Source organism: Salmo salar, chromosome ssa23 (genome assembly GCF_905237065.1).
Source record: "Salmo salar chromosome ssa23, Ssal_v3.1, whole genome shotgun sequence".
Lineage (NCBI taxonomy): Eukaryota > Metazoa > Chordata > Actinopteri > Salmoniformes > Salmonidae > Salmo > Salmo salar.
Genome location: NC_059464.1, coordinates 50,011,021 through 50,037,174, shown reverse-complemented (window position 1 = coordinate 50,037,174; position 26,154 = coordinate 50,011,021). Strand labels below are relative to the sequence as shown.

At 47.1% G+C, this 26,154-nt stretch overlaps 1 protein-coding gene across 1 annotated transcript in view; it reads right to left on the bottom strand.

Annotated features, from left to right (window-relative positions):
- The window catches only part of megf11 (multiple EGF-like-domains 11), a 324,903-nt gene that overhangs the window by 53,530 nt on the left and 245,219 nt on the right, over window positions 1-26,154 (bottom strand). The window contains exons 11-12 of the mRNA XM_045706373.1: window positions 22,450-22,596; window positions 18,870-19,004 (exon numbers count right to left, since the gene is read on the bottom strand). Of these exons, the coding sequence (XP_045562329.1) occupies window positions 18,870-19,004; window positions 22,450-22,596 (282 nt within the window). The remainder of the gene's footprint in view (window positions 1-18,869; window positions 19,005-22,449; window positions 22,597-26,154) is intronic.

Genomic DNA, 26,154 nt, shown 5'->3' with positions numbered 1-26,154 from the left:
AGTTATCTATCCAAAACAACAACACATAGAGTTATCTATCCAAAACAACAACACATAGAGTTATCTATCCAAAACAACAACAATGGAGAGTTATCTATCCAAAACAGCTCCCCAATTGGACCTTGTGTACGATTGACCAAATAAAGTCATCTTCATACAGACACCATAGACCAGTGTTTCCTTTACCTCTGCTTAAGCCTTGCCAGTCCCTGGATTATAGTTATAGGAGGTTATGAAACCAAGTCACAGACTCACACAGTACTTTTCTTCACTAGGCATAAATATGAAATCTCATTGTCAAGCAGTGTCTTCTGGGAAAATCTACACTCGACTGGACCGGTTCAGATTGTATTAGTTGTGACGGGACTTTAGAAATCTGAAGCCAGTAGCCAGGCCACAGAGCTCTCAAAGAGTTACAGCTCTTTAAGGAATAAGGGAGAGAGAAACAGGAAACAGGATATAGATATAGGCTGATGGAGAGAGAAACAGGATATAGATATAGGCTGAGGGAGACAGAAACAGGATAGAGATATAGGCTGAGGGAGAGAGAAACAGGATAGAGATATAGGCTGAGGGAGAGAGAAACAGGATAGAGATATAGGCTGAGGGAGAGAGAAACAGGATAGAGATATAGGCTGAGGGAGAGAGAAACAGGATAGAGATATAGGCTGAGGGAGAGAGAAACAGGATAGAGATATAGGCTGAGGGAGACAGAAACAGGATAGAGATATAGGCTGAGGGAGAGAGAAAACAGGATATAGATATGGGCTGAGGGAGACAGAAACAGGATATAGATATAGGCTGAGGGATAAAGTAACAGGATAGAGATATAGGCTGAGGGAGAGAGAAACAGGATATAGATATGGGCTGAGGGAGACAGAAACAGGATATAGATATAGGCTGAGGGAGAGAGAAACAGGATAGAGATATAGGCTGAGGGAGAGAGAAACAGGATAGAGATATAGGCTGAGGGAGACAGAAACAGGATATAGATATAGGCTGAGGGAGAGAGAGAGAAACAGGATAGAGATATAGGCTGAGGGAGACAGAAACAGGATAGAGATATAGGCTGAGGGAGAGAGAGAGAAACAGGATAGAGATATAGGATAGGGAGACAGAAACAGGATATAGATATAGGCTGAGGGAGAGAGAAAACAGGATATAGATATAGGATAGGGAGACAGAAACAGGATAGAGATATAGGCTGAGGGAGAGAGAAAACAGGATATAGATATAGGATAGGGAGACAGAAACAGGATAGAGATATAGGCTGAGGGAGAGAGAAAACAGGATATAGATATAGGCTGAGGGAGAGAGAAACAGGATAGAGATATAGGCTGAGGGAGAGAGAAACAGGATAGAGATATGGGCTGAGGGAGAGAGAAACAGGATAGAGATATGGGCTGAGGGAGACAGAAACAGGATAGAGATATGGGCTGAGGGAGACAGAAACAGGATAGAGATATAGGCTGAGGGAGAGAGAAAACTGGATAGAGGTACAGGCTGAGGGAGAGAGAAACAGGTAAAGAAAGTATAATGTAGAGGTACAAGACAGAATGAGAATAATCACAGGGGATTCCCATCTTATTACTCAGAACAGCTGGATTCCCATCTTATTACTCAGAACAGCTGTAATTCCCATCTTATTACTCAGAACAGCTGTAATTCCCATCTTATTTCTCAGAACAGCTGTAATTCCCATCTTATTTCTCAGAACAGCTGGATTCCCATAAACAGTGTTAATCAGCCCCTCTGACACTCTCCTCAATTAAAGATTTCATTTTAGATTCAGCTTCTATCTCCACTTTCTTCCTGGAACCAGCAAAGACATATTCAATCAAGTGTTTTTTTTCTTCCTCCAAAGACAAGAAGCTTCAGTAGGCAGGTATTTAAACAAAGGTTTAGTCTCACATGGCACCCTATTACCTACATTTTGCAGTACTTCTAATGGACTCTGGTCAAAAAGTAGTGCAGTACATAGGGAATAGGGTGCCATGTGGGACACAAACCCGAAGCCTCAGAGTACTATATCAGGAGAAACGTAAAGGGAATGCAGCGGTGTTCAAATCAGATAAGGTGACTGACTGTCTTTGCCTTTGAGGATATTGAGGTTAAATTATGTTCATAAAACGGGTTCATTTGAATGATTCCACTGACTTCCTTTTCTCCATTGGGGGGCTAGTTGGGGGGCTGGTTGGTGGGCTAGTTGGGGGGCTGGTTGGGGGGGCTGGTTGGGGGGCTAGTTGGGGGGGCTAGTTGGGGGGCTAGTTGGGGGGGCTAGTTGGGGGCTAGTTGGGGGGCTGGTTGGGGGGCTAGTTGGGGGGCTGGTTGGGGGGCTGGTTAGGGGGGCTGGTTGGGGGGGCTGGTTGGGGGGCTGGTTAGGGGGCTGGTTGGGGGGCTGGTTGAGGGGGCTGGTTGGGGGGCTAGTTGGGGGGCTGGTTGGGGGGCTGGTTGGGGAGCTGGTTGGGGAGCTGGTTGGGGGGGCTAGTTGAGGGGGCTGGTTGGGGGCTGGTTGGGGGGCTGGTTGGGGGGGCTAGTTGGGGGACTGGTTGGTGGGCTAGTTGGGGGCTGGTTAGGGGGGCTGGTTGGGGGGGCTGGTTGGGGGGGCTAGTTGGGGGACTGGTTGGTGGGCTAGTTGGGGGGCTGGTTGGGGGGCTAGTTGGGGGGGCTGGTTGGGGGGGATAGTTGGGGGCTAGTTGGGGGGCTGGTTGGGGGGCTGGTTGGGGAGCTGGTTGGGGGGCTAGTTGAGGGGGCTGGTTGGGGGGCTGGTTGGGGGGGCTAGTTGGGGGGCTGGTTGGGGGACTGGTTGGTGGGCTAGTTGGGGGGGCTGGTTAGGGGGGCTGGTTGGGGGGCTGGTTGCGGGGGCTAGTTGGGGGACTGGTTGGTGGGCTAGTTGGGGGGCTGGTTGGGGGGGCTAGTTGGGGGGCTGGTTGGGGGGGATAGTTGGGGGGCTAGTTGGGGGGCTGGTTGGGGGGCTGGTTGGGGGGCTAGTTGGGGACTGGTGGAGGGGGCTGGTAGGGGGGCTAGTTGGGGGGGCTGGTTGGGGGGCTGGTTAGGGGGCTAGTTGGGGGGCTGGTTGGGGGGCTGGTTGGTGGGCTAGTTGGGGGGGCTGGTTGGGGAGCTGGTTGGGGGGCTAGTTGGGGGCTGGTTGGGGGGCTGGTTGGTGGGCTAGTTGGGGGGCTGGTTGGGGGCTCAATAAATAATAAAATAATAAAAATAAATATAAATATAAGAACAATAAATAAAAAATAAAATATAACAATAAGGGTCAGAGCCAATAAATAATAAATAATAAAATAAATGGGCAGATAACAATAAAAAAAAATAAATGAAATAAATAATAAAATAAATAAATAATCAGACAATAAAATAAATAAATACCTAAAATAAAATATTGGGGACCAATAAAATACCGGGGCAGATAAATAAAAAAAAAAATACAAAAATACTAAATAATAAAAAACAACATAAAATAATAAATAAAAATAATAAAATAATAAAACAATAAAATAATTAATAAAAAAAAAAAATAAAATATAGCTGGTTGGGGGGCTTGTTGGGGGGGCTGGTCGGTGGGCTAGTTGGGGGGCTGGTTGGGGGGCTAGTTGGGGGGCTGGTTGGTGGGCTGGTTGGGGGGCTAGTTGGGGGGCTGGTTAGGGGGGGCTTGTTGGGGGGCTTGTTGGGGGGCTGGTTGGGGGGCTGGTTGGAGGGCTTGTTTGTTGGGTGTGTGCGTGTGTTCAGGCTCTCATTCCCCATGCTGGTCCAGGGGATCCTCACTCTCTCTCCTACACCCAGGTTTTGTTATCTCAGGTCATAAATTCCCCGGCGGAGACTCTCTCCCCCTGGTCATGCAGAAAGAAAGGGAGAGAGCACAAAGAGAGAACAAAGGACTTCACTTGGCCAAACTCCTAATCCCCAAAAATGGGAGAATTAAACAATATTGCTAATTTTGAGACTGTGGGAATAGTCTATGGACACGTAAGGGACAGTTGTGACGAGTGTGTTTTATTTGGTGATCTCATGAAGGACAGGAAACACACATAACTGTATCTCTTAAAGTGGACATTTCCTAGCTGTCAGGTTTACATCTAAATATTGTGAAAAGTATATGATTAAATATAAAACTATTTGTGAAAAGACATAATGTGATATTAACCTTCTAAATGAGAATATGGGATTTTCATATAAAGATGAACTTGTCAGTGGCCACACCTCCCGTAAGCCCAGACATCACATTGGGCATCACGGACCACCCTTTTCTACTGTTACGTATAAATCCCACTCCGGATGAAATTCACACCAGACAGACGCAAACCACGGTGTAAGCTAAGGTTGCAAATGGTTGAATTTCTGAGACCAAAACATGCCGGGTGACGCTGGTGTGTGAAGTGGTTGAAAATACAACTCTACCAAAGGACAAGACTATTCCACGTGGAGCGTTGGCTACATGGTTAAACTCTGAGACTATCGATCCCTACAGAACAAGAGCAAATCTTGGACACGAATTACTAGTCTGCAGCTAGATATTACGTACATTTAGGACAAGAATACAGACAACCGTCGAAACATCTATCCTATGAGAACATTTCCGAAGGGTACTCTGAAGAAGTATCCATTCTATCAACCACAAAATACTTTGATCTTCGAGGAAACGCAACCAGAGAGACTCTGATGAACTCTCCAGCAGACGGACCGGATTCCAACAGAGAAGACAACAATGCAATCCATGGCAATAGCATGTCATCTCATTTAACCGTAGCATGAGACAGGACAACAGGTAACTATGATCGAACAGAGTCTAAGATGACAAAGGACAACAGAGTCTAAGATGAGACAGGACAACAGGTAGCTGTAGGTGACTCTTTATGGCTTCTCCTCTCTGACACCCCATCTCCAGGATGAATGTGGCCTCTCTGAAGCGAAAGAGGAAATCCAAAAGAACTCCAAGTCTTCTTTCACAATATCTGGCCTTATGTTATCTGCAATTTTGACGCTCAACCACTCATTGTTTTTAAGTAATGGGCTGTAAAAGCACATGTATCATATTATTCGAAGAAAAAAAAAAGTTCGTCCACATCCACTCTTAGAAAAAAAAAAAGTGCTTTCTAAGAACCTAAAATGGTTATTATGGCCGTTCCCCCGTAGGAGAAGCCTTTGAAAATCCTTTGTTGGTTCCAGGTAAAACCCCTTTCTACAGAGGGTTCTACATGGAAACAAAAATGGTTCTACCTAGAACTAAAATAAAGGTTATCCGATGGGGACATCCGAAGAACCTTTTCTGAACCCTTTCTTCTAAGAGTGAAAACTTCAATAATACTGAAATAAATTTCATGTTCATTCAATTGAGATCGATTTTGTTAATTGTAGGCTACTGTCTGTAATTTTACCTCAATATATTTAATGATGAGTAACAACATGTAGCCCAATGATGTGCCAACGCTTTACTTAGATCATTGGTAAATATATATATATTTTTTTTAAATTTAAATTTGTCAGTTAAGAACAAATTATTATTTTCAATGACGGTCTAGGAACAGTGGGTTAACCGCCTTGTTCAGGGGCAGAACGACAGATTTTTACCTTGTCAGCTCAGGGAGTTGATCAAATCAAATAAAAGTTTATTTGTCATGTGCGCCGAATACAACAGGTGTAGTAGACCTCACAGTGAAATGCTGAATACAACAGGTGTAGTAGACCTCACAGTGAAATGCTGAATACAACAGGTGTAGTAGACCTCACAGTGAAATGCTGAATACAACAGGTGTAGTAGACCTCACAGTGAAATGCTGAATACAACAGGTGTAGTAGACCTCACAGTGAAATGCTGAATACAACAGGTGTAGTAGACCTCACAGTGAAATGCTGAATACAACAGGTGTAGTAGACCTCACAGTGAAATGCTGAATACAACAGGTGTAGTAGACCTCACAGTGAAATGCTGAATACAACAGGTGTAGTAGACCTCACAGTGAAATGCTGAATACAACAGGTGTAGTAGACCTCACAGTGAAATGCTGAATACAACAGGTGTAGTAGACCTCACAGTGAAATGCTGAATACAACAGGTGTAGTAGACCTCACAGTGAAATGCTGAATACAACAGGTGTAGTAGACCTCACAGTGAAATGCCGAATACAACAGGTGTAGTAGACCTCACAGTGAAATGCCGAATACAACAGGTGTAGACCTCACAGTGAAATGCTGAATACAACAGGTGTAGTAGACCTTACAGTGAAATGCTGAATACAACAGGTGTAGTAGACCTCACAGTGAAATGCTGAATACAACAGGTGTAGTAGACCTCACAGTGAAATGCTGAATACAACAGGTGTAGTAGACCTCACAGTGAAATGCTGAATACAACAGGTGTAGTAGACCTCACAGTGAAATGCTGAATACAACAGGTGTAGTAGACCTCACAGTGAAATGCTGAATACAACAGGTGTAGTAGACCTCACAGTGAAATGCTGAATACAACAGGTGTAGTAGACCTCACAGTGAAATGCTGAATACAACAGGTGTAGTAGACCTCACAGTGAAATGCTGAATACAACAGGTGTAGTAGACCTCACAGTGAAATGCTGAATACAACAGGTGTAGTAGACCACACAGTGAAATGCTGAATACAACAGGTGTAGTAGACCTCACAGTGAAATGCTGAATACAACAGGTGTAGTAGACCTCACAGTGAAATGCTGAATACAACAGGTGTAGTAGACCTCACAGTGAAATGCCGAATACAACAGGTGTAGTAGACCTCACAGTGAAATGCTGAATACAACAGGTGTAGTAGACCTCACAGTGAAATGCTGAATACAACAGGTGTAGTAGACCTCACAGTGAAATGCTGAATACAACAGGTGTAGTAGACCTCACAGTGAAATGCTGAATACAACAGGTGTAGTAGACCTCACAGTGAAATGCTGAATACAACAGGTGTAGTAGACCTCACAGTGAAATGCTGAATACAACAGGTGTAGTAGACCACACAGTGAAATGCTGAATACAACAGGTGTAGTAGACCTCACAGTGAAATGCTGAATACAACAGGTGTAGTAGACCTCACAGTGAAATGCTGAATACAACAGGTGTAGTAGACCTCACAGTGAAATGCCGAATACAACAGGTGTAGTAGACCTCACAGTGAAATGCCGAATACAACAGGTGTAGACCTCACAGTGAAATGCTGAATACAACAGGTGTAGTAGACCTTACAGTGAAATGCTGAATACAACAGGTGTAGTAGACCTCACAGTGAAATGCTGAATACAACAGGTGTAGTAGACCTCACAGTGAAATGCTGAATACAACAGGTGTAGTAGACCTCACAGTGAAATGCTGAATACAACAGGTGTAGTAGACCTCACAGTGAAATGCTGAATACAACAGGTGTAGTAGACCTCACAGTGAAATGCTGAATACAACAGGTGTAGTAGACCTCACAGTGAAATGCTGAATACAACAGGTGTAGTAGACCTCACAGTGAAATGCTGAATACAACAGGTGTAGTAGACCTTACAGTGAAATGCTGAATACAACAGGTGTAGTAGACCTCACAGTGAAATGCTGAATACAACAGGTGTAGTAGACCTCACAGTGAAATGCTGAATACAACAGGTGTAGTAGACCTCACAGTGAAATGCTGAATACAACAGGTGTAGTAGACCTCACAGTGAAATGCTGAATACAACAGGTGTAGTAGACCTCACAGTGAAATGCTGAATACAACAGGTGTAGTAGACCTTACAGTGAAATGCTGAATACAACAGGTGTAGACCTCACAGTGAAATGCTGAATACAACAGGTGTAGTAGACCTCACAGTGAAATGCTGAATACAACAGGTGTAGTAGACCTCACAGTGAAATGCTGAATACAACTGGTGTAGTAGACCTCACAGTGAAATGCTGAATACAACAGGTGTAGTAGACCTCACAGTGAAATGCTGAATACAACAGGTGTAGTAGACCTCACAGTGAAATGCTGAATACAACAGGTGTAGTAGACCTCACAGTGAAATGCTGAATACAACAGGTGTAGTAGACCTTACAGTGAAATGCTGAATACAACAGGTGTAGTAGACCTCACAGTGAAATGCTGAATACAACAGGTGTAGTAGACCTCACAGTGAAATGCTGAATACAACAGGTGTAGTAGACCTCACAGTGAAATGCTGAATACAACAGGTGTAGTAGACCTCACAGTGAAATGCTAAATACAACAGGTGTAGTAGACCTCACAGTGAAATGCTGAATACAACAGGTGTAGTAGACCTTACAGTGAAATGCTGAATACAACAGGTGTAGTAGACCTCACAGTGAAATGCTGAATACAACAGGTGTAGTAGACCTTACAGTGAAATGCTGAATACAACAGGTGTAGTAGACCTCACAGTGAAATGCTGAATACAACAGGTGTAGTAGACCTCACAGTGAAATGCTGAATACAACAGGTGTAGTTGACCTCACAGTGAAATGCTGAATACAACAGGTGTAGTAGACCTCACAGTGAAATGCTGAATACAACAGGTGTAGTAGACCTCACAGTGAAATGCTGAATACAACAGGTGTAGTAGACCTCACAGTGAAATGCTGAATACAACAGGTGTAGTAGACCTCACAGTGAAATGCTGAATACAACAGGTGTAGTAGACCTCACAGTGAAATGCTGAATACAACAGGTGTAGTAGACCTCACAGTGAAATGCTGAATACAACAGGTGTAGTAGACCTCACAGTGAAATGCTGAATACAACAGGTGTAGTAGACCTCACAGTGAAATGCTGAATACAACAGGTGTAGTAGACCTCACAGTGAAATGCTGAATACAACAGGTGTAGTAGACCTCACAGTGAAATGCTGAATACAACAGGTGTAGTAGACCTCACAGTGAAATGCTGAATACAACAGGTGTAGTAGACCTCACAGTGAAATGCTGAATACAACAGGTGTAGTAGACCTTACAGTGAAATGCTGAATACAACAGGTGTAGTAGACCTCACAGTGAAATGCTGAATACAACAGGTGTAGTAGACCTTACAGTGAAATGATTACTTACAGGCTCTAACCAATAGTGCAAAAAAAGGTATTAGGTGAACAATAGGTAGGTAAAGAAATAAAACAACAGTAAAAAGACAGGCTATATACAGTAGAGAGGCTATATACAGTAGAGAGAGGCTATATACAGTAGAGAGGTTATATACAGTAGAGAGGCTATATACAGTAGAGAGGTTATATACAGTAGAGAGGTTATATACAGTAGAGAGAGGCTATATACAGTAGAGAGGCTATAAACAGTAGAGAGGCTATATACAGTAGAGAGGCTATATACAGTAGAGAGGCTATATACAGTAGAGAGGCTATATACAGTAGAAAGGATATATACAGTAGAGAGGCTATATACAGTAGAGAGGCTATATACAGTAGAGAGGCTATATACAGTAGAGAGGATATATACAGTAGAGAGGCTATATACAGTAGAGAGGCTACATACAGTAGAGAGAGGCTATATACAGTAGAGAGGCTATATACAGTAGAGAGGCTATATACAGTAGAGAGGCTATATACAGTAGAGAGAGGCTATATACAGTAGAGAGGCTATATACAGTAGAGAGGCTATATACAGTAGAGAGAGGCTATATACAGTAGAGAGGCTATATACAGTAGAGAGGATATATACAGTAGAGAGGCTATATACAGTAGAGAGGATATATACAGTAGAGGCTATATACAGTAGAGAGGCTACATACAGTAGAGAGGCTATATACAGTAGAGGCTATATACAGTAGAGAGGATATATACAGTAGAGAGGCTATATACAGTAGAGGCTATATACAGTAGAGAGGTTATATACAGTAGAGAGGCTATATACAGTAGAGAGAGGCTATATACAGTAGAGGCTATATACAGTAGAGAGGTTATATACAGTAGAGAGGCTATATACAGTAGAGAGGCTATATACAGTAGAGAGGATATATACAGTAGAGAGGCTATATACAGTAGAGAGGCTATATACAGTAGAGAGAGGCTATATACAGTAGAGAGGCTATATACAGTAGAGAGGCTATATACAGTAGAGAGGCTATATACAGTAGAGAGAGGCTATATACAGTAGAGAGGCTATATACAGTAGAGAGGCTATATACAGTAGAGAGGCTATATACAGTAGAGGCTATATACAGTAGAGAGGCTATATACAGTAGAGAGGTTATATACAGTAGAAAGGATATTTACAGTAGAGAGGCTATATACAGTAGAGAGGATATATACAGTAGAGAGGCTATATACAGTAGAGAGAGGCTATATACAGTAGAGAGAGGCTATATACAGTAGAGAGAGAGGCTATATACAGTAGAGAGGCTACATACAGTAGAGAGGCTATATACAGTAGAGAGGCTATAAACAGTAGAGAGGCTATATACAGTAGAGAGGTTATATACAGTAGAGAGGCTATATACAGTAGAGAGGCTATATACAGTAGAGAAGCTATATACAGTAGAGAGGCTATATACAGTAGATAGGCTATATATCCAGGTCAGGCAGAGGTCAGTAATCCAGATTAGTGGGGCAAAGATACGGGACGGTAGGCTCAGGGTCAGGACAGGCAGAAAGGTCAAAGCCGGGAAAACTAGTAAACTGGCACTATAGACAGGATAGGAGCAATGGGGTCAAACGCTGGTAGGTATGAATGAACAAAACGAACTGGCAACAGACAAAACAGAGAACACAGGTATAAATACACAGGGGATAATGGGGAAGATGGGCGACACCTGGAGGTGGGTGGAGACAATCACAAGGACAGGTAAAACAGATCAGACTGTGACAAACTCATTGGATTAGCAGGATAGAGTAACTCATTGGATTAGCAGGATAGAATAACTCAATGGATTAGCAGAGCAGAGTAACTCATTGGATTAGCAGAGTAACTCATTGGATTAGCAGAGTAACTCATTGGATTAGCAGGATAGAGTAACTCATTGGATTAGCAGGATAGAGTAACTCATTGGATTAGCAGAGTAACTCATTGGATTAGCAGAGTAACTCATTGGATTAGCAGAGTAACTCATTGGATTAGCAGGATAGAATAACTCATTGGATTAGCAGGATAGAGTAACTCATTGGATTAGCAGGATAGACTAACTCATTGGATTAGCAGGATAGAGTAACTCATTGGATTAGCAGGATAGAGTAACTCATTGGATTAGCAGGATAGAATAACTCATTGGATTAGCAGGATAGAGTAACTCATTGGATTAGCAGGATAGAGTAACTCATTGGATTAGCAGGATAGAGTAACTCATTGGATTAGCAGGATAGAATAACTCATTGGATTAGCAGGATAGAGTAACTCATTGGATTAGCAGAGTAACTCATTGGATTAGCAGAGTAACTCATTGGATTAGCAGGATAGAATAACTCATTGGATTAGCAGGATAGAATAACTCATTGGATTAGCAGGATAGAGTAACTCATTGGATTAGCAGGATAGAGTAACTCATTGGATTAGCAGAGTAACTCATTGGATTAGCAGGATAGAGTAACTCATTGGAATTGCAGAATAACTCATTGGATTAGCAGGATAGAGTAACTCATTGGATTAGCAGGATAGAATAACTCATTGGATTAGCAGGATAGAATAACTCATTGGATTAGCAGAGTAACTCATTGGATTAGCAGGATAGAGTAACTCATTGGATTAGCAGAGTAACCCATTGGATTAGCAGGATAGAGTAACTCATTGGATTAGCAGGATAGAGTAACTCATTGGATTAGCAGAGTAACTCATTGGATTAGCAGGATAGAGTAACTCATTGGATTAGCAGGATAGAGTAACTCATTGGATTAGCAGAGTAACTCATTGGATTAGCAGGATAGAGTAACTCATTGGATTAGCAGAATAACCCATTGGATTAGCAGGATAGAGTAACTCATTGGATTAGCAGAATAACTAATTGGATTAGCAGGATAGAATAACCCATTGGATTAGCAGAGTAACTCATTGGATTAGCAGAGTAACTCATTGGATTAGCAGGATAGAGTAACTCATTGGATTAGCAGGATAGAGTAACTCATTGGATTAGCAGAGTAACTCATTGGATAAGCAGGATAGAGTAACTCATTGGATTAGCAGAGTAACTCATTGGATTAGCAGAGTAACTCATTGGATTAGCAGAGTAACTCATTGGATTAGCAGAATAACTCATTGGATTAGCAGGATAGAGTAACTCATTGGATTAGCAGAGTAACTCATTGGATTAGCAGAGTAACTCATTGAATTAGCAGAGTAACTCATTGGATTAGCAGGATAGAGTAACTCATTGGATTAGCAGGATAGAATAACTCATTGGATTAGCAGGATAGAGTAACTCATTGGATTAGCAGGATAGAGTAACTCATTGGATTAGCAGAGTAACTCATTGGATTAGCAGGATAGAGTAACTCATTGGATTAGCAGAATAACCCATTGGATTAGCAGGATAGAATAACTCATTGGATTAGCAGGATAGAGTAACTCATTGGATTAGCAGGATAGAGTAACTCATTGGATTAGCAGGATAGAGTAACTCATTGGATTAGCAGGATAGAATAACTAATTGGATTAGCAGGATAGAGTAACTCATTGGATTAGCAGGATAGAGTAACTCATTGGATTAGCAGAATAACTAATTGGATTAGCAGGATAGAATAACTCATTGGATTAGCAGGATAGAATAACCCATTGGATTAGCAGGATAGAATAACTCATTGGATTAGCAGAATAACCCATTGGATTAGCAGGATATAGTAACTCATTGGATTAGCAGGATAGAGTAACTCATTGGATTAGCAGGATAGAGTAACTCATTGGATTAGCAGAGTAACTCATTGGATTAGCAGGATAGAGCAACTCATTGGATTAGCAGAATAACCCATTGGATTAGCAGGATAGAGTAACTCATTGGATTAGCAGAATAACCCATTGGATTAGCAGGATAGAATAACTCATTGGATTAGCAGAGTAACTCATTGGATTAGCAGGATAGAGTAACTCATTGGATTAGCAGGATAGAGTAACTCATTGGATTAGCAGAATAACTCATTGGATTAGCAGAGTAACTCATTGGATTAGCAGAGTAACTCATTGGATTAGCAGGATAGAGTAACTCATTGGATTAGCAGGATAGAGTAACTCATTGGATTAGCAGAGTAACTCATTGGATTAGCAGGATAGAGTAACTCATTGGATTAGCAGAATAACTAATTGGATTAGCAGGATAGAATAACTCATTGGATTAGCAGAGTAACTCATTGGATTAGCAGGATAGAATAACCCATTGGATTAGCAGGATAGAGTAACTCATTGGATTAGCAGGATAGAATAACTCATTGGATTAGCAGGATAGAATAACCCATTGGATTAGCAGGATAGAATAACCCATTGGATTAGGAGGATAGAATAACTCATTGGATTAGCAGAGTAACTCATTGGATTAGCAGGATAGAGTAACTCATTGGATTAGCAGGATAGAATAACTCATTAGATTAGCAGGATAGAGTAACTCATTGGATTAGCAGAATAACTCATTGGATTAGCAGGATAGAATAACCCATTGGATTAGCAGGATAGAATAACCCATTGGATTAGCAGGATAGAATAACCCATTGGATTAGCAGGATAGCATAACCCATTGGATTAGCAGGATAGAATAACCCATTGGATTAGCAGAATAACTCATTGGATTAGCAGGATAGAATAACCCATTGGATTAGCAGAATAACTCATTGGATTAGCAGGATAGAATAACCCATTGGATTAGCAGAATAACCCATTGGATTAGCAGGATAGAATAACCCATTGGATTAGCAGAGTAACTCATTGGATTAGCAGAATAACCCATTGGATTAGCAGAGTAACTCATTGGATTAGCAAAATAGAATAACTCATTGGATTAGCAGGATAGAATAACCCATTGGATTAGCAGAATAACCCATTGGATTAGCAGGATAGAATAACCCATTGGATTAGCAGAATAACCCATTGGATTAGCAGGATAGAATAACCCATTGGATTAGCAGGATAGAGTAACTCATTGGATTAGCAGGATAGAATAACCCATTGGATTAGCAGGATAGAATAACCCATTGGATTGTCTGTGTTCGATAATATGAGCCTCGAAGCATTTAAAAAACCTCTCAAATCTGAACATAGAAAATGAACAACTAATAAGGACTTCCACGTATTATTATACAAGCTTTCATACATCCATACAAATATACAATTTATACTTTCTTTACATAAACAACCAAAAAAGTATTTGGTTGTTATTCACATAACAAAGCCACCCTCTTTCACTAGGTTTCCTGTTGACTGAACTGAGAGGACAGAGGACAGCTGCTAATATCACTAGGTTTCCTGTAGACTGAACTGAGAGGACAGAGGACAGCTGATAATATCACTAGGTTTCCTGTTGACTGTGTTGAGAGGACAGAGGACAGCTGCTAATATCACTAGGTTTCCTGTTGACTGAACTGAGAGGACAGAGGACAGCTGCTAATACTGTCGCTTACTTTGTGTCTCTCTCTCTCTCTCTAAAAGAGAATGTCTCAGCAATATTCAGATTAGATTGTCACTGAAGGTTATTTGTCAGAGAGACACTGATCATGTCAATTAGTTGCAGGGAGAGACAGGGGGAGGTAGGAAGATGCAGGGAAGGAGGCAGGATAGGAGGCAGGGAAGAGGGCTGGGTAGGAGGCTGGGTAGAGCGCAGGGTAGGAGACAGGGAAGGAGACAGGGTAGGAGGCTGGGTAGGAGTCAGGGTAGGAGACAGGGAGAGACAGGGGGAGGTAGGAAGATGCAGGGAAGGCGGCAGGGAGAGACAGGGTAGAAGGCAGGGAAGGAGGCAGGGAAGGAGGCTGGGTAGGAGGCTGGGTAGGAGGCAGAGAAGGAGGCAGGGTAGAAGGCAGGGAGAGACAGGGGGAGGTAGGAAGATGCAGGGAGATACAGGGTAGGATGCAGGGTAGAAGGCAGGGTAGGAAGCAGGGAAGGAGGCTGGGTAGGAGGCTGGGTAGGAGGCAGGGTAGGAGGCAGGGAAGGAGGCAGGAAAGGAGGCAGAGAGAGACAGGGTAGGAAGAAGGGTAGGAGGCAGGGAAGGAGGCTGGGTAGGAGGCTGGGTAGGAGGCAGGGTAGGAGGCAGGGAGGTAGGCAGAGAGAGACAAAGGGAGGTAGGAAGATGCAGGGAAGGAGGCAGAGAGAGACAGGGTAGGAAGAAGGGTAGGAGGCAGGGAAGGAGGCTGGGTAGGAGGCTGGGTAGGAGGCAGGGTAGGAGGCAGGGAGGGAGGCAGAGAGAGACAAAGGGAGGTAGGAAGATGCAGGGAAGGAGGCAGGGAGAGACAGGGTAGGAGACAGGGTAGGAAGCAGGGAAGGAGGCAGGGATGGAGGCTGGGTAGGAGTCTGGGTAGGAGTCAGAGAAGGAGGCAGGGTAGAAGGCAGGGAGAGACAGGGGGAGGTAGGAAGAAGCAGGGAGATACAGGGTAGGAAGCAGGGTAGGAGGCTGGGTAGGAGGCAGGGTTGGAGGCAGGGAAGGAGGCTGGGTAGGAGGCTGGGTAGGAGAGGGTAGGAGGCAGGGAGAAGCAGGGTAGAAGGCAGGGTAGGAGGCAAGGTAGGGGTAAGGGAGAGGCAGGGTAGGAAGCAGGGAAGGAGGCAGGGTAGGAAGCAGGGAAGGAGGCAGGGAGAGGCATGGTAGGAGGCAGAGAAGGAGGCAGGGAGAGGCAGGGTAGGAGGTAGGGAGAGGCAGGGTAGGAGGCAGGGAAGTAGGCAGGGTGAGGCAGGGTAGGAGTCAGGGAAGGAGGCAGGGTAGTAGGCAGGGAAGGAGGCCGGGAGAGGCAGGGTAGAATACAGGGAGAGGCAGGGTAGAAGGCAGGGAAGGAGGCAGGGAAGGAGGCAGGGAGAAACAGGGAGAGACAGGGAGAGGAAGGAAGAGACAGGGAGAGGTAGGAAGATGCAGGGTAGGATGCAGGGACAGACAGGGAGAGGAAGGAAGAGGCAGGGAGAGGAAGGAAGAGGCAGGAAGAGGCAGGGAGAAACAGAGAAAGACAGGGAGAGGAAGGAAGAGGCAGGAAGAGGAAGGAAGAGGCACGGAGAGGAAGGAAGAGGCAGGGAGAGGCAGGGAGAGACAGGGAGAGGAAGGAAGAGGCAGGGAAAGACAGGGAGAGGCAGTCTGTTATATCTGGAGTATTTCTCCAGTGTCCTGTGTGAATTTAAGTATGCTCTCTCTAATTCTTTCTTTCTTTCTTTCTTTCTTTCTTTCTTTCTTTCTTTCTTTCTTTCTTTCTTTCTTTCTTTCTTTCTTTCTTTCTTTCTTTCTTTCTTTTTTTCTCTCTCTCGGGGGACATGAGCCCTAGGACCATGCCTCAGGACTATCTGGCATGATGACACCTTGCTGTCCCCAGTCCACCTGGCCGTGCTGCTGCTCCAGTTTCAACTGTTCTGCCTGTGGCTATGGAACCCTGACCTGTTCACTGGACGTGCTACATGTCCCAGATCTGCTGTTTTCAACTCTCTAGAGACAGCAGGAGCGGTAGAGAAACTCTCAATGATCGGCTATGAAAAGACAACTGAGATTTACTCCTGAGGTGCTGACCTGTTACACCCTCGACAACTACTATGATTATTATTATCTGGCCCTGCTGGTCATCTATGAACATTTGAACATCTTGGCCATGTTCTGTTATAATCTCCACCTGGCACAGCCAGAAGAGGACTGGCCACCCCTCATAGCCTGGTTCCTCTGGTCTACCCAGTACAGCCAGAAGAGGACTGGTCACCCCTCAGAGCCTGGTTCCTCTCTACCCAGTACAGCCAGAAGAGGACTGGCCACCCCTCATAGCCTGGTTCCTCTCTAGGTTTCTTCCTAGGTTCCTGCCTTTCTAGGGGAGTTTTTCCTAGCCACCGTGCTTCTACATCTGCATTGCTTGCTGTTTGGGGTTTTAGGCTGGGTTTCTGTACAGCACTTTGAGATATCAGCTGATGTAAGAAGGGCTATATAAATAAATACATTTGATTTGATTTGAGAGACAGGGAGAGACAGGGAAAGACAGGGAGAGACAGAGAGACAGGGAGAGACAGAGAGAGACAGAGAGAGACAGAGAGAGACAGGGAGAGACAGAGAGAGAGAGAGAGAGACAGGGAAAGACAGGGAGAGACAGGGAAAGACAGGGAGAGACAGAGAGAGAGAGACAGGGAGAGACAGGGAGAGACAGAGAGAGACAGGGAGAGACAGGGAGAGACAGAGAGAGAGAGAGAGAGAGAGAGAGAGAGACAGGGAAAGACAGGGAGAGACAGGGAAAGACAGGGAGAGACAGAGAGAGAGAGACAGGGAGAGACAGGGAAAGACAGGGAGAGAGACAGGGAGAGACAGGGAAAGACAGGGAGAGAGAGAGAGAGACAGGGAGAGACAGGGAAAGACAGGGAGAGAGAGAGAGAGACAGGGAGAGACAGGGAGAGAGACAGGGAGAGACAGGGAAAGACACACAGATGGACGGACGCGGGCGTGCACACAGCAGGTCACTCCTTACTGCCATCAAACACTTCATCATCACTTCTAGCGCTACTGCACGGCGAAGAACACACACACGTCGCACACACACATCCCACACACTTAAAAGGACAAGACTTTGAACTCCTTCTCTGAGCGAAGAGACCGTTCTCCGTTCTGAGAGAAGAGACCGTTCTGAGCGAAGAGACCGTTCTCCTCCGTTCTGAGAGAAGACACCGTTCTCCGTTCTGAGAGAAGAGACCGTTCTCCGTTCTGAGAGAAGAGACCGTTCTCCTCTGTTCTGAGAGAAGAGACCGTTCTCCGTTCTGAGAGAAGAGACCGTTCTCCGTTCTGAGAGAAGAGACCGTTCTCCGTTCTGAGAGAAGAGACCGTTCTCCTCCGTTCTGAGAGAAGAGACCGTTCTCCGTTCTGAGCGAAGAGACCGTTCTCCGTTCTGAGAGAAGAGACCGTTCTCCTCCGTTCTGAGAGAAGAGACCGTTCTCCGTTCTGAGAGAAGAGACCGTTCTCCGTTCTGAGAGAAGAGACCGTTCTCCGTTCTGAGCGAAGAGACCGTTCTCCGTTCTGAGCGAAGAGACCGTTCTCCGTTCTGAGCGAAGAGACCGTTCTCCTCCGTTCTGAGAGAAGAGACCGTTCTCCTCCGTTCTGAGAGAAGAGACCGTTCTCCGTTCTTTTAGTTTGCCCTGCCTCACAGAGACAGAGAAGACATCACTATAACCAGGGAGACTGGAAGGAGGGAGGGAGAGAGAGGGAGAGAGAGAGGGAGGGAGATAGAGGGAGAGAGAGAGAGGGAGGGAGAGAGAGAGGGAGGAAGAGAGGGAGAGAGGGAGGGAAGAGGGCTACTTGCCTTGGTTACAGACAGAAGGGACAGGAAGAGAAGAGGGTTACTTGCCTTGGTTACAGACAGAAGGGACAGGAAGAGAAGAGGGCTACTTGCCTTGGTTACAGACAGAAGGGACAGGAAGAGAAGAGGGCTACTTGCCTTGGTTACAGACAGAAGGGACAGGAAGAGAAGAGGGCTACTTGCCTTGGTTACAGACAGAAGGGACAGGAAGAGAAGAGGGTTACTTGCCTTGGTTACAGAGAGAAGGGACAGGAAGAGAAGAGGGTTACTTGCCTTGGTTACAGAGAGAAGGGACAGGAGGAGAAGAGGGTTACTTGCCTTGGTTACAGACAGAAGGGACAGGAGGAGAAGAGGGTTACTTGCCTTGGTTACAGACAGAAGGGACAGGAGGAGAGGAGGGTTACTTGCCTTGGTTACAGACAGAAGGGACAGGAGGAGAGGAGGGTTACTTGCCTTGGTTACAGACAGAAGGGACAGGAGGAGAGGAGGGCTACTTGCCTTGGTTGCACAGGGAGCCATAGAAGCCGGACAGACAGTCACAGTGACCAGTCACATGATGGCACGAGCCAGAGCTGTGGACACACTGTGGACATGCCTGGCTACAGCGGTGCCCATAGAACCCAGGAGAACAGACTAAGGAGAGGAGAGGAGAGGAGAGGAGAGGAGAGGAGAGGAGAGGAGAGGAGAGGAGAGGAGAGGAGAGGAGAGGAGGAGGAGGAGGAGGAGAGAGAAAGAGGGACACAAATAAAACTCTAATCATTCCAGTTATTCCTATCGTTTGAAACAGAATGACTAAACAGTCAGGACAATCATGAAAGACCATTTAATCTAATGCATTAATGTATTAAAGCAGTTTAACAAATACAACTATGAATAAGAAGTAATTTTCAAGTACATTTCCTTTTTAAACATCACTGTCAGTTCTATTCAAAAGTACAAGATAATCAAATATTGTTTTGAAATTTACTTTTCTGGCGTGGTAAAGCCAAGACTAACGCATCTGATATATCTAACAAGATACCGAGGAAGCATTGTACTGGCACCGCCATCCATTCTACTGTTCTAACATACCCGGGGAAGCATTGTACTGGCACCACCATCCATTCTACTGTTCTAACATACCGAGGAAGCATTGTACTGGCACCACCATCCATTCTACTGTTCTAACATACCGAGGAAGCATTGTACTGGCACCACCATCCATTCTACTGTTCTAACATACCGAGGAAGCATTGTACTGGCACCGCCATCCATTTTACTGTTTTAACATACCGAGGAAGCGTTGTACTGGCACCGTCATCCATTCTACTGTTCTAACATACCGAGGAAGCGTTGTACTGGCACCGCCATCCATTTTACTGTTCTAACATACCGGGGAAGCATTGTACTGACTAAAATGTACTGGCACCACCATCCATTTTACTGTTTTAACATACCGAGGAAGCAATGTACTGGCACCACCATCCATTCTACTGTTTTAACATACCGAGGAAGCATTGTACTGGCACCACCATCCATTCTACTGTTCTAAACACAATACATTTGACTAAATACTATCCACTATATTCAATAACACTGCAAAAACATCAGGGAACAAAATAACTGGCTTGCTAGTCAGTCTGTATTCTTGTTTGTCAATCCTGTCTCCACCTCTCACGTTATCGTCATTGATCTTCATTTAAAACCTTGATTGGCTTTCATAGCCCTTTAGACTGAGTGGTTGTGTCTGTCCACCTTGTCTCTTAGTAATGAAGACAACAGGTCTGAGTGGTTAAGTCTGTCCACATTGTTTCTTAGTAATGAAGACAACAGTTCTAACAGAGGGACATGAATCATCTCTAAACAGACACATGGCATGTGTGATTGTGTCTCCCTCTCTGTTAAATTCCACTTTAATCACGGCCCAGACAGACACACACGCCATGTGGCCCACACTTCAATCCCAACTCTCCACTTCTCTCGCTGTTTAAATTCCACTTTGTCTGATGTTTACAGGTTTGCCCCGTGAAGATCACAGCTAATCAGTGAATTGAGCCAGAGAGAAGCCCCAGCAGAGAACAGAAGATACAAGAGAATCCTAGGCGGCCAAGACTCCCAAGACCCCAAGCCACTCAGAGGGAGAGACAGGGTATAAAAGCCACAGTCTTCCAGCCAATCAGCACTCCGTGGGGTTAATAACATAGAGATACATAGAGGAAACCCTCCCCCACTCCCAATCAGAGCCCGGGGAGAGGCAGGGAACACACTCCTACCCTCACTCTGTGGGACTGACGAGGCTCAGACAAGGGACTATGAGGCTGAGACAAGGGACTACGAGGCTGAGACAAGGGACTGACGAGGCTGAGACAAGGGACTGACGAGGCTGAGACAAGGGACTACGAGGCTGAGACAAGGGACTGACGAGGCTGAGACAAGGGACTGACGAGGCTGAGACAAGGGACTACGAGGCTGAGACAAGGGACTACGAGGCTGAGACAAGGGACTGACGAGGCTGAGACAAGGGACTGACGAGGCTGAGACAAGGGACTGACGAGGCTGAGACAAGGGACTACAGGCTCAGACAAGGGACTACGAGGCTGAGACAAGGGACTACGAGGCTGAGACAAGGGACTGACGAGGCTCAGACAAGGGACTACGAGGCTCAGACAAGGGACTACGAGGCTGAGACAAGGGACTGACGAGGCTCAGACAAGGGACTACGAGGCTCAGACAAGGGACTACGAGGCTCAGACAAGGGACTACGAGGCTGAGACAAGGGACTGACGAGGCTCAGACAAGGGACTACGAGGCTGAGACAAGGGACTGACGAGGCTCAGACAAGGGACTACGAGGCTCAGACAAGGGACTACGAGGCTCAGACAAGGGACTACGAGGCTGAGACAAGGGACCACGTCCTAAATAGCAGCCTATTCCCTACACTGCCTTCAGAGAGTCTTCAAACCCGTTTACCTTTTTCCCACATTTGACATTTGTGTTGTTGTTGTTACAGCCTGAATTAAAAACATGGATTACATTGATATTCTGTCTCACTGGTCTATACAGAATAACACATAATGTCAAAGTGGAATTATGATTTTAGACATTTTTTTTTATTTATTTTTTACAAATGAATAAAAAATGAAAAGCTGAAATGTCTTGAGTCAATTAGTATTCAACTCCTTGGATATATCAAGCCTAAACGAGTTCAGGAGTAAACATATGCTTAACAAGTCTTAAAAAGTGTTTAACATGATTTTTAAATGACTATTCCATCTCTGTATCCCACAAAATTATCTGTAAGGTCCCTCCTGTTTGCAATAAGGCACTAAATTAAAACCGTAACAAATGTGGCAAATTAACTTTACGTCCTAAATACAAAGTGTTATATATTTAGAGCAAATTCAAACAACACATTACTCAGTACAACTCTTCATATTTTCAAGCACGGTGGTGGCTGCATCATGTTATGGGTATGCTTGTCATCATTAAAGGACTAATGAGTTTATATTGTTATGAAAAAAAAACGGAATAGAGTTAAAGCACAGGCAAAATCCTAGAGGAAAACCCCTTGGTTCAGTCTGCTTTCCAACAGAAACTGGGAGACAAATTCACCTTTCAGCAGGACAGTAACCTAAAACACAAGGCCAAATACAGACTGGAGTTACTTACCAAGACGACATTGAATGTTCCTGAGTTGATTAGTTACAGTTTTGACTTAAAAATCACCTTGAAAATCTACGGCAAGAACTGAAAATGGCTGTCTAGCAACGATCAACAACCATCATGTTATGCGTATAATAATAATAATAATACTCAAATAATAATACTCAAATAATAATACTCAAATGAGTAACAACAATTAACCCAGGTGCTAGTTAGGGTTAAAGGTCAAGGTACATGTGACCCCGGTGGCTCAGTTGGTAGAGCATGGTGTTTGCAACGGCAGGGTTGTGGGTTCGATTCCCACTGGGGACCAGTACTTTTTTCTTAAATAAAAATAAATAAAAAAATATATGAAATGTATACATTCACGACTGTAAGTCGCTCTGGATAAGAGCGTCTGCTAAATGACTAAAATGTTAAATGTAAATGTACATACTTCTCTTGCAGGAGGTCCCTCTGTACCCCGGGGAACAGAAACAGGCGCCGTCCTCAGGTGAGCACGATCCTCTATTCTGACAGGAACAAGTGACGGAGCAGTTTGGACCCCACAACCCCTGAGGACACACACTGTCACACCGGATACCTGTGTACACACACACACACACACACACACAATCAGAACCCCTGAGGACACACACTGACACACCGGATACCTGTACACACACACACACACACACACACACACACACACACACACACACACACACACACACACACACACACACACACACACACACACACACACACACACACTCAGAACCCCTGAGGACACACACTGACACAGTGGATACCTGTAGGGCTGGGGAGTAGGGAGTAGGGCTGGGGAGTAGGGCTGGGGAGTAGGGAGTAGGGCTGGGGAGTAGGGAGTAGAGCTAGGGAGTAGGGAGTAGGGCTAGGGAGTAGGGAGTAGGGCTAGGGAGTAGGGAGTAGGGCTGGGGAGTAGGGCTGGGGAGTAGGGAGTAGGGCTAGGGAGTGGGCTAGGGAGTAGGGAGTAGGGCTAGGGAGTAGGGCTAGGGAGTAGGGCTAGGGAGTAGGGCTAGGCAGCAGGGCTGGGGAGTAGGGAGTAGGGCTAGGCAGTAGGGCTAGGGAGTAGGGAGTAGGGCTAGGGAGTCGGGCTACGAAGTAGGGAGTAGGGCTAGGGAGTCGGGCTAGGGAGTAGGGACTAGGGCTAGGGAGTCGGGCTAGGGAGTAGGGAGTAGGGCTAGGGAGTAGGGCTGGGGAGTAGGGAGTAGGGCTAGGGAGTAGGGCTGGGGAGTAGGGAGTAGGGCTAGGGAGTAGGGCTAGGGAGTAGGGCTAGGGAGTAGGGCTGGAGAGTAGGGCTAGGGAGTCGGGCTAGGGAGTAGGGAGTAGGGAGTCGGGCTAGGGAGTAGGGAGTAGGGCTAGGGAGTAGGGAGTAGGGCTAGGGAGTCGGGCTAGGGAGTAGGGCTAGGGAGTAGGGAGTAGGGCTAGGCAGTAGGGCTAGGGAGTCGGGCTAGGGAGTAGGGCTAGGGAGTAGGGCTAGGGAGTAGGGAGTAGGGCTAGGGAGTAGGGCTGGGGAGTAGGGCTAGGGAGTAGGGCTAGGGAGTAGGGCTAGGGGGTAGGGCTGGGGAGTAGGGCTAGGGAGTAGGGCTAGGGAGTAGGGGAGTAGGGCTAGGGAGTAGGGGCTGGGGAGTAGGGCTAGGGGAGTAGGGCTAGGGAGTAGGGCTAGGGAGTAGGGCTAGGGGGTAGGGTTAGGGAGTAGGGCTAGGGAGTAGGGGCTAGGGAGTAGGGCTAGCGAGTAGGGGCTGGGGGTAGGGGCTGGGGAGTAGGGCTAGGGAGTAGGGAGTAGGGCTGGGGAGTAGGGCTAGGGAGTAGGGCTAGGGGGTAGGGCTGGGGAGTAGGGCTAGGGAGTAGGGCTAGGGAGTAGGGCTAGGGGGTAGGGGCTGGGGAGTAGGGCTAGGGAGTAGGGCTAGGGAGTAGGGCTAGGGGGTAGGGCTAGGGGTAGGGGCTGGGAGTAGGGCTAGGGAGTAGGGGCTAGGGAGTAGGGCTGGGGGAGTAGGGCTAGGGGAGTAGGGCTAGGGAGTAGGGCTAGGGAGTAGGGCTAGGGGGTAGGGCTGGGGAGTAGGGCTAGGGAGTAGGGCTAGGGAGTAGGGCTAGGGGGTAGGGCTGGGGAGTAGGGCTGGGGAGTAGGGCTAGGGAGTAGGGCTAGGGGGTAGGGCTGGGGAGTAGGGCTAGGGAGTAGGGCTAGGGAGTAGGGCTAGGGGAGGGAATAGGGAGCTAGGGGAGTAGGGCTGGGGAGTAGGGCTAGGGAGTAGGGCTAGGGAGTAGGGCTAGGGGGGTAGGGGCTGGGGAGTAGGGCTAGGGGAGTAGGGCTAGGGGAGTAGGGCTAGGGAGTAGGGCTAGGGAGTAGGGCTAGGGGGTAGGGCTGGGGGGTAGGGCTGGGGAGTAGGGCTAGGGAGTAGGGCTAGGGAGTAGGGAGTAGGGCTAGGGAGTAGGGCTAGGGGGTAGGGCTGGGGAGTAGGGCTAGGGAGTAGGGCTAGGGAGTAGGGCTAGGGAGTAGGGCTAGGGGGTAGGGCTGGGGAGTAGGGCTAGGGAGTAGGGCTAGGGAGTAGGGCTGAGAGTAGGGCTGGGGAGTAGGGCTAGGGAGTAGGGCTAGGGAGTAGGGCTAGGGGGTAGGGCTAGGGAGTAGGGCTAGGGAGTAGGGCTAGGGAGTAGGGCTGGGGAGTAGGGCTGGGGGAGTAGGGCTAGGGAGTAGGGCTAGGGGGTAGGGCTAGGGAGTAGGGCTAGGGAGTAGGGCTAGGGAGTAGGGCTAGGGAGTACGGCTAGGGAGTAGGGAGTAGGGCTAGGGAGTAGGGCTGGGGAGTAGGGCTAGGGAGTAGGGATAGGGAGTAGGGCTAGGGGGTAGGGGCTGGGGAGTAGGGCTAGGGAGTAGGGCTAGGGAGTAGGGAGTAGGGCTAGGGGAGTAGGGCTGGGGAGTAGGGCTAGGGAGTAGGGCTGGGGAGTAGGGCTAGGAGTAGGGAGTAGGGCTGGGGAGTAGGGCTAGGGAGTAGGGCTAGGGGGTAGGGCTGGGGAGTAGGGCTAGGGAGTAGGGGCTAGGGAGTAGGGCTAGGGGTAGGGCTGGGGAGTAGGGCTAGGGAGTAGTGCTAGGGAGTAGGGCTAGGGGTAGGGCTGGGGAGTAGGGCTAGGGAGTAGGGCTAGGGAGTAGGGCTAGGGAGTAGGGCTAGGGAGTAGGGCTAGGGGAGAGGGCTAGGGAGTAGGGCAAGGGGGTAGGGCTGGGGAGTAGGGCTAGGGAGTAGGGCTAGGGAGTAGGGCTAGGGGGTAGGGCTGGGGAGTAGGGCTAGGGAGTAGGGCTAGGGAGTAGGGGCTAGGGGTAGGGCTGGGGAGTAAGGCTAGGGAGTAGGGCTAGGGAGTAGGGCTAGGGAGTAGGGCTAGGGAGTAGGGGAGTAGGGCTAGGGAGTAGGGGCTGGGGGAGTAGGGCTAGGGAGTAGGGCTAGGGGAGTAGGGCTAGGGAGTAGGGCTAGGGAGTAGGGCTGGGGAGTAGGGCTAGGGAGTAGGGCTAGGGAGTAGGGCTAGGGAGGGGGCTAGGGAGTAGGGGCTAGGGGGTAGGGCTGGGGAGTAGGGCTAGGGAGTAGGGCTAGGGAGTAGGGCTAGGGGTAGGGCTGGGGAGTAGGGCTGGGGAGTAGGGGCTAGGGAGTAGGGCTAGGGGGTAGGGCTGGGGAGTAGGGCTAGGGAGTAGGGCTAGGGAGTAGGGCTAGGGAGTAGGGCTAGGGAACAGGGAGTAGGGCTAGGGAGTAGGGCTGGGGAGTAGGGCTAGGGGAGTAGGGCTAGGGAGTAGGGCTAGGGAGTAGGGCTAGGGGGTAGGGCTAGGGGTAGGGCTGGGGAGTAGGGCTAGGGAGTAGGGCTAGGGAGTAGGGCTAGGGAGTAGGGCTAGGGGAGTAGGGCTAGGGGGGTAGGGCTGGGGGGTAGGGCTGGGGAGTAGGGCTAGGGAGTAGGGCTAGGGAGGAGTAGGGCTAGGGAGTAGGGCTAGGGGGTAGGGGCTGGGGAGTAGGGCTAGGGAGTAGGGCTAGGGAGTAGGGCTAGGGGAGTAGGGCTAGGGGGTAGGGCTGGGGAGTAGGGCTAGGGAGTAGGGCTAGGGAGTAGGGCTGGAGAGTAGGGCTGGGGAGTAGGGCTAGGGAGTAGGGCT